The sequence below is a fragment of the Tachypleus tridentatus genome, chromosome 12 (genome assembly GCF_004210375.1).
Source record: "Tachypleus tridentatus isolate NWPU-2018 chromosome 12, ASM421037v1, whole genome shotgun sequence".
Lineage (NCBI taxonomy): Eukaryota > Metazoa > Arthropoda > Merostomata > Xiphosura > Limulidae > Tachypleus > Tachypleus tridentatus.
Window position 1 is genome coordinate 5,395,746 of NC_134836.1, and position 19,897 is coordinate 5,415,642.

General features: G+C 29.3%; 1 protein-coding gene across 50 annotated transcripts in view; it reads left to right on the forward strand.

Moving 5' to 3' along the window:
- The window catches only part of trol (terribly reduced optic lobes), a 324,267-nt gene that overhangs the window by 78,611 nt on the left and 225,759 nt on the right, over nucleotides 1-19,897 (forward strand). For all 50 annotated transcript variants that reach the window (XM_076469289.1, XM_076469303.1, XM_076469310.1 and 47 more), the window contains 6 exons: nucleotides 517-630; nucleotides 6,251-6,367; nucleotides 7,616-7,723; nucleotides 10,175-10,288; nucleotides 11,682-11,798; nucleotides 17,322-17,435. In XM_076469289.1, coding sequence (XP_076325404.1) covers nucleotides 517-630; nucleotides 6,251-6,367; nucleotides 7,616-7,723; nucleotides 10,175-10,288; nucleotides 11,682-11,798; nucleotides 17,322-17,435 — 684 coding nt within the window. The remainder of the gene's footprint in view (nucleotides 1-516; nucleotides 631-6,250; nucleotides 6,368-7,615; nucleotides 7,724-10,174; nucleotides 10,289-11,681; nucleotides 11,799-17,321; nucleotides 17,436-19,897) is intronic.

Genomic DNA, 19,897 nt, shown 5'->3' on the forward strand with positions numbered 1-19,897 from the left:
CAATGAAACAATCAGCCACAAACTCTAAATAATGCAAATTAGTGAACAATTTACAAAATAGAGAAGCAGTAATAACACTTAAGATTTAGTTTAAAATTTAATTAAATTAAAGTAACTTGCAAATGGAATAGTTAGTCTTACTAAGTAAATGGAAATGCACAAGCAGTTTTATGGTTTGTTTATAAGAGGAATGTATTGTCATAGGGTAACAATTAATTTTTTATGGTCTTTTAATTATGTTTCTGGATAATAGATAGATTTTCTTCGTATACCATACAGTTTTCACAGCAAAATCAGCTGCTGTCATACTTGTTGAATAGATGCTGTCTTTTATATGAGTATTTGATAAAGATATGATCAATGATAGGTTGAATAAACAGTTTCTACTATTTATATGCTGTCTTCCTCTTTCATTGTTTTAAATACTAGTCCAATATTGAAATAGTATTTACCTAAGGAATGCCTACTTAGCATCCATTTTTTGTCACAATTATTCAAAAGAATAACTATTTTTAGCACGAGAATGCTCTGGAGATGAGTTCCGTTGTGGAGATGGAACATGTATACCTAGTTCATTGAAGTGTGACAGAAAATATGACTGTGCAGATGGATCTGATGAAGTTGGTTGTGGTGAGTAGCCTTTTTTGTTTGAATGAAATAGATAAGACATAATTTTTATGTAATGGGGGGTATATTATTAGTGTACAAGTTCCCTTCATTATTTCTTTGTCTCAAATTAGAGATGACATGATGCTTATTTTTCATTCGTGAAACAGAATTGGTCCGAAATTGAAGTAGCTATGTGTTGAACTTCAAATATTTAGTACTAAATCTAGTATTAATTGGTGTTTGGTTCGAACTTAATTATTTCAATACAAATAATAAAACAGATGGTTTTTGAAAAGAGTGCAAAGAAATACAATACACAGAAATGTAATTAATGATAAAAAAAAAATTACCAGATTTATAAATCTGTTATGATAAAAGATTTACCTAGTTTCTTTATTTTTTAATTGCTTCAAGAATAATTGATAGAAATTGATTTGTTTGATCTTAAATATACAGCATAAAACAAAAAACTTGGTTAGTCATCAAACCAGAACTTAAACTTATCAGAAGACAGTAAAGAGATTGCTTGTGTTGTATACACACGCATGCATGTGTGCCTGCCTGCCTACCTACCTACCTTGTTATATTTTAATATTGTTCTGCCAGCCTGCTTAGAGTATTAGAATAAAACCTAGGGAGTATTACTGATCTCCTCTTTGTGCACTGTGTTAGGTTTTTAAGTTTATTTGACCACCTATCAAATGACATCAGATGTATAACTGGCACTGTAATTTTAATGTAGTCACTGGTTTATAGGGAACTTTGTAATCTGTTGTATATAGGCTGTGGCTCTAAATTAATGTTTATATGACAGGCACAAAACATTTACCATTGTAGTAAGGTTTCTGCCATTTTGGATATAACAGTGTTATAGATTTTTTTTTTCAGTTAAGTTACACAAACAACTAAAACATTATAGAAGTGTTTAAACTGTCTCATAAAAAAAGGTCTTTAAGCCGTTGTTCAAAAGATAGTACCAAGCTTGTTTTTGAACACTGGATTGGTAATCATGGTTATGGTTGGAAAGTGTTGTTATAGGCAACATGTATAATTGCAAATTTTGTAGATACTGCAGATATAGCAGCCATCCTTGAAATTGACTGTAAGGAGTGGCAAGAATTATTCAAGCAGGTGAGGGCAAAAATTATAGCAATTCTAGGCAAAACTGAGTTGGACATTTTGTGGCTGTCTTACTTAAACATTACTTAGTTTCACATGAAATACGCTGCAGGTCATCAGAGTGGAAAAGGGTCCTAGAAGTGTCATGACCCAAACTCCATCAAAAATGAAGGGGAAAAGGTATATTAATGAAATCAGTTTGTAATTGTTAATTAATAATTTTTCAACCTGGCAGTGTGTGCAAAATGTCATTCTGAGAAAACAATATGGCTAGCTACAATGAAACTGATCAACTTTACTAAGGTCAGTGAGGAGTAGAAAAAGGGGGAAGTATAACAGCTGTAAGAAATATATAAAACGTTTATTTTATTGATATATGCACCATTTGGTATGGTTCAGTAGTATTTCTAATTCAGTGCTTACAGTCTTTCCATTCTTATTTATGACTATATACTTTCATGTTGATCACTGTTTTGCATATTCATCATACATGGATCACCACTGTCAACGAGAACACATTTTGGTAATTTATATCACGAGCAACAGCCATACAGTCTGCAAGAACCCAATCCAAATGTTGTCATTGTTTGTTCAAGAGAGCGTCATACACCAACTATGTATTTCATTAAACTAAACTGCTTGTTGTTATACAGATTTATGACCATGATGGACAAAAACAAATTTAAAGGAACAAGATTATTAAGGATTATTAATTTAAAAAGGGAGGAATAGGAATCTTCAAACAAATTACAGAAATGAGATAGGAAGCTTAAAATGAAAATATAATCACAATTAAACAAAGAATCAAGTTTAAGTTACAAGATGTAGTGTTGATCTTTATTTTGGCTCCTAAATATTACATCTTTCAGATATGAAGTCAAAATACAGATTTGTTGCTTGAGAAAATAATTTAAACACATCCTCAAATCTTGGACTTATCTTAGTTCTTTTTTTTTATGATCCCTATCCCCCCTCATTGCATTAACAATTTTTAATAATATTTGTTTTACTTGACAGACTTATCATTGAAAGATTGAGACAGAGGTAAAAATATTCTTTAAACTTTATAATAGTTGGAGGGTGTTTTTTTCATAAATATTGATTTCACTCATTACAGTAATGACAGATTCATTCACCATAACACAAAAAACGTGCATTAGTTAAAAATGAACATTTTTAATTTCTGTTATTATTACTATTATTTTAGACCAGAGACAAGTTCCTGTGTGGTGATGGGTCATGTATATCAAGTTTACTGAGATGTAATAGAAAATATGACTGTGTTGATAGAGCAGTTGAGATTGACTGCTTTAAGTACAGTAACCCTATGTTTTTTCAAGTACATTTAACATAGTTTTTATAAATGAATAAATTCATTCCTAACATCAGAGTATAAGTGCAAATAATTATGCTGTTTTGTGCCATAAAACTTCAGTTAACTGACCTTTTTATCATATTGTTTGTTTCCCAGCATCTAAGCAGTAAGCTTCACAACTTAAACACTAAAATCCAGTTCTGTTTCCATTAGTGTTGATAGGCCATTATGTAAAAATAAATGGTCTCTGTTTTTATTTTTTGTTTTGCATATATTAATAGATGTTATACCTCCTATAGTTGTCTGCTTCTGATTGATAATCTTCATTACTCTTTATGGTCTGATGCCACAAGTTCTGAACCATTTCCACTAGAAATTATTAGGCAGGTGGCAGCACTATCTGTGTAGGGGTGGCTCAAATTTGTTCATCCAAATGGTGTTTTACTTATCTCTTCAATATATGATTAGAAATTTATAGTATTATACAGTGTTTCCTTTTATAACTACATAATGATTTACTCAAGTTCTGGATGTGTAGTTGAATTTCAGAGCAAAAAATGTTATTTTTCTTCTGCTTTTTTATTACATGTTAGCTCAAAAATGAAAACAGTGGTGTTAACCAATTTCACTGCAGGGACATATTTCCAAATGGGGTATCAGCTTTTAGAAATGTGAATAACAAGTGGTTATGTTAAAAAATCACTATGTTTACATAAACAATGTCATTATTTCTTGCCCCTAGCCTTCTCGCAGAAATTTGTTCCTATAAACAGTTTAAATACAGGATGAAACTAGAATTATTAGCCAATAATAGATAAACAGTAAATATTACTTTCGGAACCCCATTTTATTTAGAACTTGGTTATAAGTACAATCTCCCTCTGCCTATTGAAACACTGAATTAAAAAAGGAAGTAAAGAAAAAAAAACCCTTCAATGAAAGTAAATGTGGGGGTCTCTAATATCAATCCTTCAAAAACATTGCTAACAGGGTGGTAGACATAACATTTGCATAATTCCCACACAATAGTACAACTACACAGAGTAGTAGAATGCTACAGGCAAAAATAGGATTACAAAAACTCAATATTTGTTAGAGCTATTGTGTAGGAATGATGAAAAATGTTGCCAATACCATGTCTACTGTCTTGTTTGCATCTTTATTGAATTATATTTTCTAATCTTGCATGTAACCTATTGAAATTTGTAAGGAATTTGGAAGTTCTATATAACACTTTTTGGTCAAACTTGCATTTCTCACTAACAAAGTTATTTTCAGTTAATAGTTTATACATGGCTACTATTTACTATTCACATGGAAACCTTACATCTTATTCAATGTTATATAACTTTAGTTGAGCTAAACCTCATGGATACTTAATGATTGTAAATGTAAAGTTATTAGAATTTCTATACAGCCTGAGCTGTAGTGTTTATTTCTTTCCTTAAGAATTAATTTATTCTGAAGTGACAAGTCCAATACAACCTATCTACATTGTATTTTTTATAAAGGTTTTTTTTGGTTTTTTTCCTAAATAACATGGAACAATGAACTGGATATTATTCAAATATCAGAAGTAATGTTTCTCATGATCTTATACTATTGTTAGTTTTTTTGTCTCTCTCTCTCTCTTTCTCTCTCTATTCTGACAGTTGTTTTGGAATAAGATTAATATTTCTGATAAAATATTAACCCCCCCCCAGGAGCATTCAAAGACTAAACAGTCCTCCTTCAACCCTGCACTTGGTAGAAGTTAAGAATTTTGACTACGTGACTATTGATAATTTTGGGTTGAAAGGGTTGATAAGTTTTACATGAATCTGGTGAATGGGAGTCTGGTAGGCATGGCAGCTGACAACTGACAAAGTGAAGGCGAAGACAACGCCTGATTGAAGAAGCAAGAAGCAGGTCTTTTAAGGTCATGAGCAGTTTGTCAAATTTATGGGGTTGTCATTTTTGTTCACTTCTTTTGTATCATTTTGTTAATTGACATACAACCTTTAATATGATGTTTATAATTTATCTAAGTGAATGGTAATATAAAAATAACTTAAAAATACATACAAATAGAATACATATTTTAAGTCAAAATGTGTTGGTGATAATTATGACACTTCCCTTAAGCAAAAATTACAACTTTCATATAGTTCAAAATGAGCATGTCATGACTTCTTAGTTTTGTTAAAAATTTAATTAAGCTACTTTATTACTATAGTACATGAGTAAACTTGGCATCAAAACATAGTTAATAAATTTTAATGTTACATAAGTGTTAAGTTCTTAATTTTACAAAGAAATATTAAAAACCTCCCAGTCACTGCTAGTTTGAGGATTGTGACATTTGCTCTTTAGGTCTTCTCTCTTCTCGAATTTGTTTACCACCAGGAAGAATCTGCCACTGACTACGTCAAAAAATATTTTTTCCTAAATAAATAGTGTATTGAGTTCTATAAGTGGCAATAAAGGTTTTGTGTTTGTCTATTTTGAGGGATAAACAATTTTAAGATTTTTCTTCATAGTCAGTCAAATGGATATATTGTGGATATTTAAATACAGAATAAATTATTTTAACTAGTCTTGGCTAAAATCCTTTCAGAATTAATTGTACATTTTAAACATGTACTAAATGGAGGATACTGAGAAAAGCTAATGTTGCTTTTCTGCATGAATAATAATGAAATATGCCTTGATTTTACATCTTGATTTAGTGAAAATATTTCCTTAAGACTTCTGTCCAAAATATCTTTTTGAACAAACAGATTAAACCATTGATAATTAATCAACCATAAAGTACTGTAGAGCTAAAGATGAGATTGATTCTGAAAAATTAATATTCTGTACAAATTAAACTGTATCACATAAAAGTATTTCATAGGACAAAATGCTTTCATAATTACTGAGACAGTAATTCATAAAATTTCCCACTAATGTACTGCAGTTTTACACAAACGTGTATATAAACATCATCCTTTAATATTCTTTAAATAAATCACTTAAACCAATAAAAGTTGCATATTACTTGTTTCTGCTATTTGTGTAGCAGTGTTGACTTTTACCTTTTAGTGCAGAATATTGACTTATTTTAAGAGCTACATAACTATTTAGCTGGCAAAATGAGAAAATTATTCTTGTGTTTTGATTTCTTTGTGATTGATATTTAAATTTTGTTTCTTGTAAATATGAAATGTATAAATGACTATCTTTCAGTGATAGCTGGATGTACCTCAGACCAATTTCGATGCAGTGATGGAACTTGCATACCTTCTCAAGAGAGATGTGACAATCGGCAGAACTGTCATGATGGATCTGATGAAAGAAACTGTCGTAAGTATTTTTTAGTAAATTAATGCATTTGTATGTAATACATGTCTGCATTTTGTTAGAGTATGGTGTAAAATTTTTTTCATATTTAAAGTTTAGTGTTTCAACTATGATAGTTATGATAGTGGCTTACACTTCTTTAAGAGATTAATTTGGTTTACTATAACTTTTTATTATACATAAAACTGATAGCAAACATCTAGTTTACAGTGTAAGAAGCTTTTGAATTAAAGTAATCAAAACAGTATTATTTAATGCAATGTGCTGCAGTCTTAACTTGTTGATAGTTTACAAATCTGTTTTATGTACCTACTGACACTGATATTGATATAATTAATAATTCTAAACAATTATCCTCTTATATTTAAAGTTGAATAAAGCTATATTCTTTGATATTTGCTTGCAGGGTTAACTTTTTTAATTTGTGTTAATTGGTTATATGTATGGCAATGAATATTTAACTTGTTTTTGATTCAGGTATAATTGTGAATACTTTTTGGTCTGCCTTTAAAAAAAGACATTTATCCAAATTTTAGTGATACTAACCAAAAAACACAACTAAATGTTGAAATACTTTTATCTACAGTATTGTTTTGAATATAATTATTAAACTTCAATTTGCATTAAACATTTATTTCACCAAAACTAAATGAAATATAAAAGTTTTCAACATGAGCGCACTAAAAGTAAACACTTTATGATTGTTTAGTGTTATGTGTAAAACAGTAATCTAGTGAAACATTCATGCCACTTTACAGTGGTGTGTTATCAGTCACTCAGTAGATATAAATGACATCACATAAAGTATGGTTAACGTAATTCATGTTGTAATGACATCAGTAAAATGTATGCATACCATGCTATTTGTTATGAGAAGAATTATGCACTCTGTAAGCTATAACATAGAATGATGTATAAACTTCAGTAGCAAGAGGAAAAAAAAAGATATCTTTAATTCTGGTTTTATTTACACATGAAACATAACACTTTTAGGGACCCTGAGCCAATACATCTGATATATACTAATTTTTTAAAGTGAAACATTAACATTTCAGAAACTGCAGATTGAAGCTCGGGTAGTACTAAAAATAAAGGCAAAATGTTCTTGAACACTATTTACAAACTTTTAACGTATACACAGTATAATTAGTTGTGTGGTTTTAGCTTAACATGAAGTATACTTTTTATATATATTTTTAAGGTTATTATACTGAAGTAAAACTATAAACAAATGAATTATTTTCACTTTAGCATGCAGACCCAATGAGTTCATGTGTGGAAATGGTTACTGCATTGACTCCAGGAGAAAATGTGATGGGTATAATGACTGTCAGGATAGTTCAGATGAGAGAGATTGCTGTAAGTTCGGTTTAGGTCATTTGAGATTAAAAAAAAAAGAAGAAAAGCTGGTGAATAATGTGTAATTATTGAATATAGAAACCTGCTGGGTGTATGCTTCAAAATATACTTAAGAATTATTGTTACAGATTCAGTATTCCCAGCAAAAATGCTTGTAAAGAAAACTTTTGGATAGATTTAATAAAACATGAAAAAACTTTTTTTTCAATTTGAACACCAAATAATGTGATAAGTACTCTTTGAAAATAATCACCACTCTTGTTCTTCTAGTGAAAGTATGCAAGTTAGGTGTAAAAATGAGATTTTGTTATTGGTTATCTTTATTTTAATCAAGATTTTATTTTCATTGTTCTATGGAACTGCCTAAACCTAACAATCTAATTTTCAGATGTCTGGTAAAGTTTGGAACTCTCTGTCTGGATGTTTTACTGCATTTAAGATGCCTCACAGATACTTTCTTTCTTTTTTTAGATATATCTGCAATAATTTAGAAATACTTTGATTCTTGTTGCAATTTTTTTTCTCTAAAGATTAAAGTATTTGTTAGCATTGTCATCATCATTCACACTCCCTCAACAATCCTCTAGAGGCTTGTTATATTCATAAAGTTTACACAGAAACAGTTATTATTTTATTTTTTAGACTGTCATTTGTTTCTGTGACCTTTTTGGGTGTGTAGAGCTCATTTGTATATTAGATTTTAAGACTGAACTAAAAATAACTATTCTTATTCTATTTTCACAATTTTATCTTAAGTTTTTGAAACACAATACACAACTGTTTTTCTTGGATTTTTATGCTTATACCTAAACATAGATTTATATTTATTAAAGAATTGTCATTTTTGAGAATACAGTTATCCTTTCTTGTGATTTAAATTTTTCTCCTTTTATATTTAAGGTAATATAATTAGAGCTCTTTCTTTCCACCATTTTAAGATGTCATAGCATGTAATCTGAACAATCACCAATGCATTTATAGGGAACATTTAAATGTTGTTTAGAACAGATTACACTATGAAACAAAATTTGTACTTTTTATTGTTCCTGGGCAGAAAGTGTTATTTCCCAATTGCTTATGCCTAAAGTAAATGGAAAAGACCTATTTTTCTCTTCAAACATTGCTTTTGTGACCTGGAAGTGTATAACAAAAACATGATAGGAGACTAAATTTGGGGGCTAATACGTGAAACTGATTTACATTACAGTCACAAATCTCGAAAAATTACTCACTTCTAAACATTTTTGTATAACTTTAGTATAAATACATGTAAATCTTGATTCATATCTTGTTTTATTCAGACCTTATGTAAATGAAAATGTTCAAATTTGCCTGTTTTTACATAGAAAATAGGTTAATTTCTAAATTTCATTATCCAGGTCACAAAATCAAAGTTTGGAGGGAATAATAGCCATTTTCTGTACTTTTACAACATAAGCAATTAAGAAATAACACATACTATCCAGGAACAACATTTCTATTACATAGTGTTATGAACTACTTTAATTATTTGAGTTGATTTATTAAAATGGTGTCAGCAGTAATTTGTTTTTGTAAGAAAGTGAGAAGATCTAGTTTCTGCAAGGATGAACAAAAAGAATCTAATGGAAAGTTTGGAAGATTTTGCAATAAATTATTATTCTTGAACTGTTTTATAAATTATTTGGAGAAATCTTTGTTCTCAAAAAACTTTTGAATGATACCAGTTTAAGGGCTTCAAAAAAATTGCTTCCGTGGCAAAATACAAGTTCATTTTGAGTAGTGTTGTTGATGGCAAATATTCTAATTACTGAACTCATTTACTGAATATTATTTTTTTATGTTTCTCAATTCGAACAAAACTTGTTCATCAAAAAGAAAATATTTATTAAACAAAAATTTATTTTGACCAAGAAAGTTGTTAAATATTGTTACCTAAACAGAAATTTTATGGCGATGTCGTGAAAATTCAGGTCATAGATCATAAATATGTTTGAAATTTTATTTTATCAACTTCAGTAGTTACCACTCAGTTTTTGCAGTGTTTTGTTAAGTTTGTAGCCACAATAAACAAGTTAATAAATATAAATCAAGTTGACATTTATTGCATATAGAGTGGGATTTTCTGATCAACAATGGGGAAAATGTAGGAATTCTAGATGAGAGGAAGAAATTTTAATGATTCTTTTTGAAAGTATTGTCTCATAACAGAAACTTCAGTCTCATAACTTAAATTGATAGAAGTATTAAATCATCAATTTAGTTTTAGCTATTGAAAACAAGTTAAGTTTGTCTTAGTTTTGAAATTTGGCATAGTATTTACAATGGGAGAAGGAAAATTAAAAATGGATGCCAGTGATACTCCCAGGTATAGAAAGAGTTAATTTTCTAATGCCTGAGAATTAGTGCTATCAGTGTTTTGGCCACTTGTTTTAAACAATTTGAATACAAACTGTAACTTTTTCCCGCTAGCTGGTAAATGTACTACTGACCAGTTCCAGTGTGGAGATGGCCGTTGCATTTCTATTTCTGCCAGATGTGACAGAACTTTTGACTGCTCAGATGGATCTGATGAAGCTGATTGTCGTGAGTAATATGCTTTACACCTAATTACATTTATTAACAGTGTTTTCTTCAGTTGTCCAAAATTAGAAATCCTAACCATAAATTAATTCTTTAACTGTTGTTGTTTAATGTTTTCAAATAAAATGTTTTTATAAAAGAGGTGCTTCTAGTATAACACTGCATTTATAAATTCTGTTTAATCTGTTATGCTGTAAATTTTTGTAAAAGATGCATAATGCATCATGACACATTCCATGTGCAGATAATAGTGTATATTCTCCTGGAGTTGTGATTAGTTTGCCAATTAAGCTAAAAGATCTAAAAAACATTGCGAATGTTTAAGTGTGCAGACGTACAAAGCCCAATTTATTTGTCCATCAAGAAAATATTTTTAGTTACTTGTTTGATTTCTCTATAAATAAATAAATCAGTTGAACTCTAAAAACATTAATAATGATTTGAAAGATGAAGTATTACTTTTGAAAAAAATTAAGAAAACATTCAGGACCTGGGGGCCAAGTTTGAAATAATAGTCTGCATTTAGCAAATTGCCAATTAAAGCTGAAAAAATCCAACTAACCATTAAAATGTCAAAGAAAATGTTTTTATTGAAATCAATAAATGAGATACTATGTACAGCTGTCACTAAATTTTAAATAGGTTTCCAGTGTCTTGATAATCAACAAAACTTAAAAGGTTTATACACATGCAGTGTAGACAAACTAAATTACATAGATTAAAAGTTTGAAGTGTGTAATGGTTCAATTGAAAATAAAATAATCAGTCTGTTTTGTAAAATAATAGTACAAATTATCGATTTTGCTGAAATGTTTGCAGAAAATCTAAGTCGTCATTGACAATTCTGGTACGAAAATTAGTATCTTAATGGATGGTAGTTGAACAAATATTTAATTTGGTAATCCTCAAAATTTTCTTTAATGAGTATTTCAAATAATATTAAGCTATAATTAATATTAATTTTCAAATTTAATATTTTTGAGAAATAAGACTGATAGTTGGTAGATAAATTAAATGTACATAAAATCTATAATGTTATTTAATTGCTTCTGACAACCATTGAATGTTAATATTTTTGAACTATGTTTTTGTAGTTATTTTAAAAGGACATTATAGGTTTACTTTATTAAGCTACTGTTCAAAAATAGAAATTGAGTTAAAAACTAAAGAGAATTCATGAAGTTTTCTACTTAAGTTTTGTGAGAAATAGTAATAAAACAAATTGAATAATATAATATTTTAAATGATCTTACTTAAGAGCTTAACAGTAAAGCTATTTTAATTTATTTGGAGGGTATAAGTATTTTCTTTAAGGAGAATAATTAGATTTGTGTATTGATGCTAAACTAGAAGTTAAACTTTTGGTTTATTTTTTCCTCTATAATACTTTTTGCAGGTCCAGTTCTGTGTCGCTTTGATCAGTACCGTTGTACAGATGGTACATGTCTGAACATTGCTGAACGCTGTGATGGGAATGCAGACTGTCCTGATGGGGAGGATGAAGTAGGATGTGGTAAGTATTTTCATCATTCACATGTGTGAAATAGATTGTACCTTAGTAGTTTCATTTTGAGTTTATTTATTAATTAAAAGTCTTTTAAATATTACACAATACATTTTCTACAAGTTTTCTACTTGTAGAAAAAACTGTATTTTTTTTAAAACAGGCATAATGTTTTGTTTATTGGTATAGTCATTCTCAAGCACACAGGTTTTAACAGTAAGGAAGAATTTTGTTTGTAAGTTGTTTGTGTTAAATGAATTATGTACATTTTGACAAGTAAAACCACAAAAAGCTACATTTCTATGATGCCCAAGTCAGTTCTCTGTATAAGCATGTTCTATGCAAGGTACTTTAGGTGGTCTTGTCTTGCATTGCATAAAACAACATACTGGTACACAATTCAAAATTAAAATACGTATGTGCTAAATTTTTTAAACGTTAACATCACACAAACCTCTACAAGGCTTCACCACTGACATTAATAAAAAAAATTACAAAGCTAAAATTTCATAAATCTGCCTCTAATTATATTGTCAATTGCCATCAGTAGATTTTTTTTCTCTACTTTTATCACAATGGTCTCAGTGAATAATTCACTTATTACTTTGTGGGTTACTGCATTTTTGATCCTGTACCTTTATTTCTACTTTTCATTAAAGTTTACAAAAGCAGATTCAATTACTTTAGAAAATTCTTTGAAAAGACAAATTGTTCTTCTTATCTGTATTAAACTGAAATTCTATTTAAAATATTGACTGTTATGGTTAACACTTGCACACCAATAAATTCACTTTTTTTGGCTGTGCTTTGTATTGGACTTGGGCTTGCTTAGTTGCTTATATTTATATATTGTTCACTGAGGCCTTAAACTCTGTATAACTTATGCAAGCAACACTAATGTAACCTTACTCACAGTAAGGAGGAAAATATCAAATGTTCAGTTAATGGCAGCAACAAAATTACTAAAGTCTAGTACAATGTAAAGAGTTACGTCCTGAAATTTGTCATAAGTAATGTTTTTAACACAAACAACCTTCAACACTACTGTCAAAAAGCTAAATCATAAAATATTAGGTCACAGGATAGATTAACTAATGGTGCTTACACTAAAAAGTCGTGTAAATCCAACATACATAAACCACTTGAAACTACATGCCCTAAAAATCCTACTAAATGTATCATACACTAGCATGTAGGGAGTCTTGCAGAATTATAGTTCCTGGCCATAGAAATGTTTGAATGTGGAGTTGTATTTGTAGATATGTTTGAATTGCCCATAACCAAAATACTAAATTGTACACCAAAGAAACAAATGAAAATATACAGTACTATTACATGCTGAATGCATGGTTTATTTCAAGGTAACTGTACTCCCACTACTTGTCCACATCTTTTGGCATTCTCTCTCTCTCTTAAGAACACTGACATGTCAGTTGAATACGTGATAATGAACTGTTCACATACTGTTAGTTCTGGAAGTTCCTAAAAACTGTTCACATTTGGCCATATCAGTCTGAAATATCACTGCAGATGTGCCACAAACTAAAATAGTTTCTTCAGCATCAGATTTGACTTCACTGGACTTCTGGCATGAACATTCTTCAATAAATTTATATCATTTCAGTGAAGCCACTTTTAATTTGTTACAGTCCATTGCCATAAAGAAAATATTTTTTATTGTACACCAAAGAAACAAATGAAAAACATCTGCAGTACCATTACATGCTGAGTTTGCACAGTTTATTGCAAGGCAGCTGTATTCCAACTACTAGCAAATTGAGTATAATAAAATTTCAATGATTGCTAAACATTCACTATCATATGATGGCAACCAGTGAGGAAATGTTCGAACCAAAAGTAGGGTGTCTGTGAGATGATCCTGAACCAATAAGAGTCAGTAATACATCAAACTTTATATCTTTTCATTCACTTCATTGTTCTGAAAAATTTCATTGGATCTAGAAGAATTTTCTGTTAGAAGACACAACAAAGAAACCCATGAACCCATTAATAAACTTTTTTCTAGTCATTAAATTTGTTGAAACAAAGCCAGACAAGAAACTGGAAAAAACTCCTAATTTTTAAGTTCTCACTCTTGTGATCTTTTGTTGTTCTTTTATTTATAGTGCTTTATATTTATATAGTAAGAACCAGTTAACCCTTTCAGCATGAGCTAATACATTTTGTATTACTATGACTGGGGAAGGATGTGTGCAAGAAAAATGTGATATCCCTGAGTATTCCTCACAAAACCTCAATATTTTGTTGAAGTTTATAAGAATTTTGCACACAAAATATGAAATTTTAATTACATCTTTCTAACCAAAATATTATTTATCTGTAATACTTATACACATTCAACTGTGAATAGTTTGAGTGCAAGGTGATTTTCATTTCAAGTACAAAAATAATTTTTGTCTTAGTTTTCATATTTCATTTGTATAATCTTTAGAATCTCCTAAAAGGATATCAAAAGTTTAAAGTAAATGTCTATTTTCATTTTCTTTGTCATATCACTAATTCAAGCAATCATCATCAATGTACAATGCAATGAAATAATTAAAATTAGAAAATAGTGGAATGAAGGTATGTATCTTCATTTTTTGTAGAATATTTTGAAAATTTTTCCTTTTGTTAAATTTCAGGTTGTCTTCTCTTTCACATAGTTACTTTTTAATATTTTATTTTCCTTGTTTTTTACCATTTAATTCATATTGAAACAAGTACATGGAGTTCTTGAGGCTTGCAAGACCCTTTTGCAAAATGTTTGTTCAGCACCATAATATTGTATGCCACAAAGCCTTAAACTGATGCAGAGTATGATATATATTTAAAAACAAACAAACATTACAACAAATTTAATTATGCATTTTAAAATGTAAAAGTAAGACCTAAATACAGTTTAAACTGTATCTGTTTTTTACTGAAATATGTTATAGTTAATCATAAGCACGATATTTGATCAAGCAGCCAACAATACTGCATGTGCTTCATGATGACAGTTTGGTAACATTTGCAAAAATAACCTCTAAATATGGTGTAAACATATTTCTATTTAACTACCATTGTGTTATCGAAGGTACAAAGCTGCAGTAGACCATTCATTATCTGAGAATATGTGAAGTCTTAAGTAGTGTTTAAAGGTTTATTTTGGAATAAAGGACTTAAAACTTGGAAAACATAAAACTTCAAATGATAACGTACACCAAAATATTAACTTCACTGACATACACTGATAGTCAAAGTTTGAATTTTGAATATAATTCAGTGACTTGTACAGAAAAGTATTTAAGGGCCTCATGTTGTGAAAGGATTAAGTTGTATATATAAAAACTTTAGTTATTACTGTAAAAAAAAAATATTCAATAGAATTAGTGTCCATAAAAGAGTAGTTTTATAGTGGGACTGGTAACTTCATTCATAATATAATTGTTAGTTATAGTTTGATTATTAAATACTAATTGGAAATAAGACTACTTCCAGCTGAAAGCAGGGATACTAGTTTAACCTTACTTTGTGTAAAAGGGATGCAATAGCTGGTTTTAAAATTGCACTTATAATAAACTAAAATGTTTTACACTTGAATTTCTTCTTTCAAGACAGTCAATTTGTAAAATGGAAAAAGAATAAGCTATTTTGTTGAACCTCATGAACATTTGACAATAATTTATTGGACATGTTTTCTTCTGCAAAAGCTGTTGTTCAGCTACTTCTGAGCTTCTATATTGTTTTTTAATACTGCTCTTATGGAACTGAACTCTTCTAAATTATTTTAATTTTTTTTAAGATGGTACACCTTTTGTTCACTTTTTTTTTCTTTATTTGAATTGCACTAAGGTGTAAGTTCTGTTAAGTCATTTCCATGTTTTTCTGAAACAAAATCCACTACCTATATATTAATACAACTGTAAAAGTGTAGTAACCATAGCTTCACCCAACAACAAAACTACAAGCTACCCAAAAAAATATTTTTGTAATACATTAGACAATTAACTTGACAGCAACAGTAGCTTGACCCTGTTGTGTATCTGTTAATTTCTTTTTCAAAATTAACTCTATGGGCACACAATTACATTTGCCAACTGCAACAAAACTCATTTTCAAGATAATGAATAAAACTGTCTGAAAAAAGTTTTTTATTAATTATGATAATTTTTATATAGGATTGCTTATATTTAACTTTCTATAGTAGATATCTGATTCATTAAAATAAAACAACTTTGATATTTGAAAAATAAAATTTTGAGTGTAATTTATAGTAAGTCAATAGCTAAATCCTTTTCTCTAAAATATGACCTTTACTCTATGAAAGAGCATATAGTTCTGAATAAAGAAAATATTGCAAACTATATTCTAAATAGTGTATAACAAGGTGGAACAAGTTTTTAAATATCTCTATGTAGTGATACTTTGTTTTGTTGTAACCATTTTATTTTAATATACAAGTAGACACTTTTTTTCTTTAAATTCACATGTAAGTACTAATAGCTAAAAATTTAGACTGTATTTACACTTTATTGTAATGTTAAAAATTAATCATATTTGGCCTAGTTTCTGGAACTTTTCACGTGAAAAATATATCTACCGGCTTATTAATATCTATTTGAAGTTGTACATAATCAGGAAGTGCTAGTTAATTTCTCTTAATGAATGAGTTTTTATAAAATGTATATTACCACTAATTTATACTTAAAGTACATTGGCATACCATAAACCAAAATCTTCAAATTAAAAGAAACAATGCAAAAACTTGGGAATATAAGATTTATATAGACTGATCATTTTATGCATCTAACAAAATCATTTAATTCCTGTGGGTAATAATTTTGTAGTAATTTCATGAATCTTGGATTTAAAGCTGTGCAATTAACTTGCTTAAGTTAAATCTTATTTGAGCATCAATCACACCAACTAGTGTTAAATATAATAAGTTAAACAAAATTATTTAAACTGATGAATTAAAGAAAGTAATCAATATTTGAAATTGATATTACACATTATTACTGTTTTCAATTATTCCAACTATCAAAGTAATATAAATATTGCCACTAAGATTTATTTCAGAGTAATTTAAAGTAAATCAGCTTAATCATTTAGTATAGTGACTCAAAACTAATTAGCCCAAAGATTAACCAACTATGAAATTCCACAATCTCCCAGCTAGGAGTATTAGTTCAAGAAGATACTATTTTTGATTATTTCAACTATTAATGTAATCAAAATATTGCCATTATATTTCTGATCAACCTTCAATGATTCAGTTACAGATTTGGTTATGAGTTGAACTCCCACATATAAACTTTACTATTTTGTACTACAAAGAATTGGTTGCAATAAAAACTTGTTTGAGCAACAAGTTACATTAAGATCATATAATAGTATTTGTTTTCACTATTAATTTTTTTTGTAGTGCTACAGTTTACTTCATGTATAAAGGATAGAATATTTATATAGGTAGATTTTACCAAAATAATCAAATCACTAGATTTGAAGTAAATTTTCAAAAATAAAGAATTTTTTGTTGATTTTTAGGAATATGCTCAGAACAGGAATTTCAGTGTAAAGATGGAACGTGCATAGAGTTTAGAAAACGTTGTGATAGTAACATTGACTGTGGAGACGGTTCTGATGAAGAAGCTTGTGGTGGTAAGTTTTTTTCCTCATATTCACAGAATTTCTGGTCATATTTACAGCAAATGGAATGAAATAATTCAGTATATTAAAATATACACTTTACAATAATTTCAAGACAAAATACTTGTGCGCTTAGAATAAGGAAGTTATACTTCAAATAGGTTAAATATATTTTACTTTACAATTTGTTTGAGGTGTTCAGAGCACAACAATGTGATGTAAATTAATCATTTATTATCTCATGCTTAAAGAATTTCAACTTCACCTATTGCCAGGTTTTTATATGTATGTATGGTTCAAATTCTTTACACTAGATGTTTGAAACTTGAGAATGATAAATTTCAACAATAAACAAGCAGCACACAATACATACATTTTAAAATAATTAATGCATTTGATAGTATGTCCTGTAGCCAAAACAAACTGAAGGATGCACTGTGTGTTATTGACATGAGTGCTATGTTATCAGTTTTCCATTTTATATAGTTCAGACTGTATAATTCAAACTACTGAATATTTTTAGTGGATGTGCTGCACTAATCCTGATTTTATATAGCACATTTTAAGGCAATCCACTAAAAGATACAAGATATAAAATTTTTAATTTTGATTGAAGTTCTTCCTTTTTTTTTTTTATCCTTCATACTGAAAGTGTGGAACATTTATTTGAAAAAAAACGATAAATGCAATTCTTTCTTTATTCATTCAGCATATATGTACAAACATGCACATTTTTTTCTTTCACAATTTCACACTACTTAATACACTTAATTTTAAATTTTATATAATAAGTCACCAGGTTTATTAGCAGTTTTTCTTAGTCTCTAGATACTTGCCATGTGGCTAAATGTATAAAAATGTGACTACCACAGCAGGGTCTTAAATATTGGACATAACAATTAGTACTTAGGCTTGATGTGGTTTTGTTCACCTCCTCTGAGTCCTGATATAGTGTGATAAGCATGAACATGTTTCCACCTGCTGGTAGTACTGACAGCAAGTTATCAAAAAGACTAACAGTCTTGCAGAAATTTAAAACCCTGTGGTTAAGGTCAACTAGCTACCAGAATCATACACAGAGAAGTATCATAGCCATAAGCACCAACACAAAATTGTTATAGATCAGGTCATATGACCTCAGATCTGTTACCAGCAAGTTCCTTCAGTTTTGGGAGATGCCTCATACTAACAAGCTGTGGATTTACTTCATTGAGAGACATTAGATCATAAGGTAAACACTTAAGTTAATTCTTTAAAAATTGCAAAGTTTTTCAAAACAATGCTTTTCATTGTGATTATTTTCAGAGATGTACTTTAAACCTCAAATTACTCAGTGCATTCTGCTTAGGGAGCACATTTGTACTGATCACTTACTGAATTTAAAATTTTCAGTTTCAAAATGTTCATCTTAAATGTTGGTATTACTATGTATACACAATAAATGCCATGGAAGTAGAGTGCTTTCCATAAACCCATATTATTGTATTCATATAAATAGTTCTATGTGAGGTGAAATTACTGTATAGGGTTAAGAACAGATCAGTATTTACTATTATGAAGTGTATATATAGCTGCAATTCTTCAATATGGTTTAAACTAACCTTGGAAATAGTAAACCTATCAAATATGACTGAGAGCTGGCACGTTTTCTTGGGTGTAATGGCAAAACTTTGGAAGTTGGTCCAAGAAATTTCAGTGTCATATACTTCAAAAGATATCCAAGACACACATTCTAGTAACCTGTCTAGTCAGGTTAACATACTCAATGCAATATACTATCTTAAAGATACCTGGGACTTCATCCAACCAGAGTTTATTCAGAAGTGTTTGTTTTGATGCGAGTTCATAAACCAGACATTGCCAGATACATCAGAAGACATCAACACAGATGACATTGAGTTATAATTGCATGGGACATTATGGGAAGAGCTCATCTTGTGCAATAAAAATGTTGGCACTGCTGCAATTTTGGATAAAGACTGGACAGATACAGTAAAGAAATCTGAACTCCAATGCATAAATTATTTTGCATCAGACAAAACCAATTATCTCTATTGAACTGTCATCCATCATGACTATTTCCATACTAATTTGCTACATCATCTGATTACCTGTACAGTAAATAAACCATTACGTTTAGGCCTTAGCAGTAGTGACTGGCACAGCTTGAACATGATTGTTATCTGGTCATTGATTGTTTGAATGACAACTTCCTGTCATATATCTCTTTTCATGCAGGTAGTTTATTTGTATCTAAGAGGGACTATTGTAACTGCATAAACAAACAAAACTGCTGTAAAATTTTCATGAGTTTAATTGAGAGGCTTCATGTCAACAAGTCTAATGTTTTAAGCTAACATTAAGTACTTGTTTATGAAATTAAATTCAGCATTCAAGTGTACATAACTAAAACACTAACAAGATTTTAGTCAATACTAAAAGATGTGCATTCAGTAAAGAAATTCTGAATAATA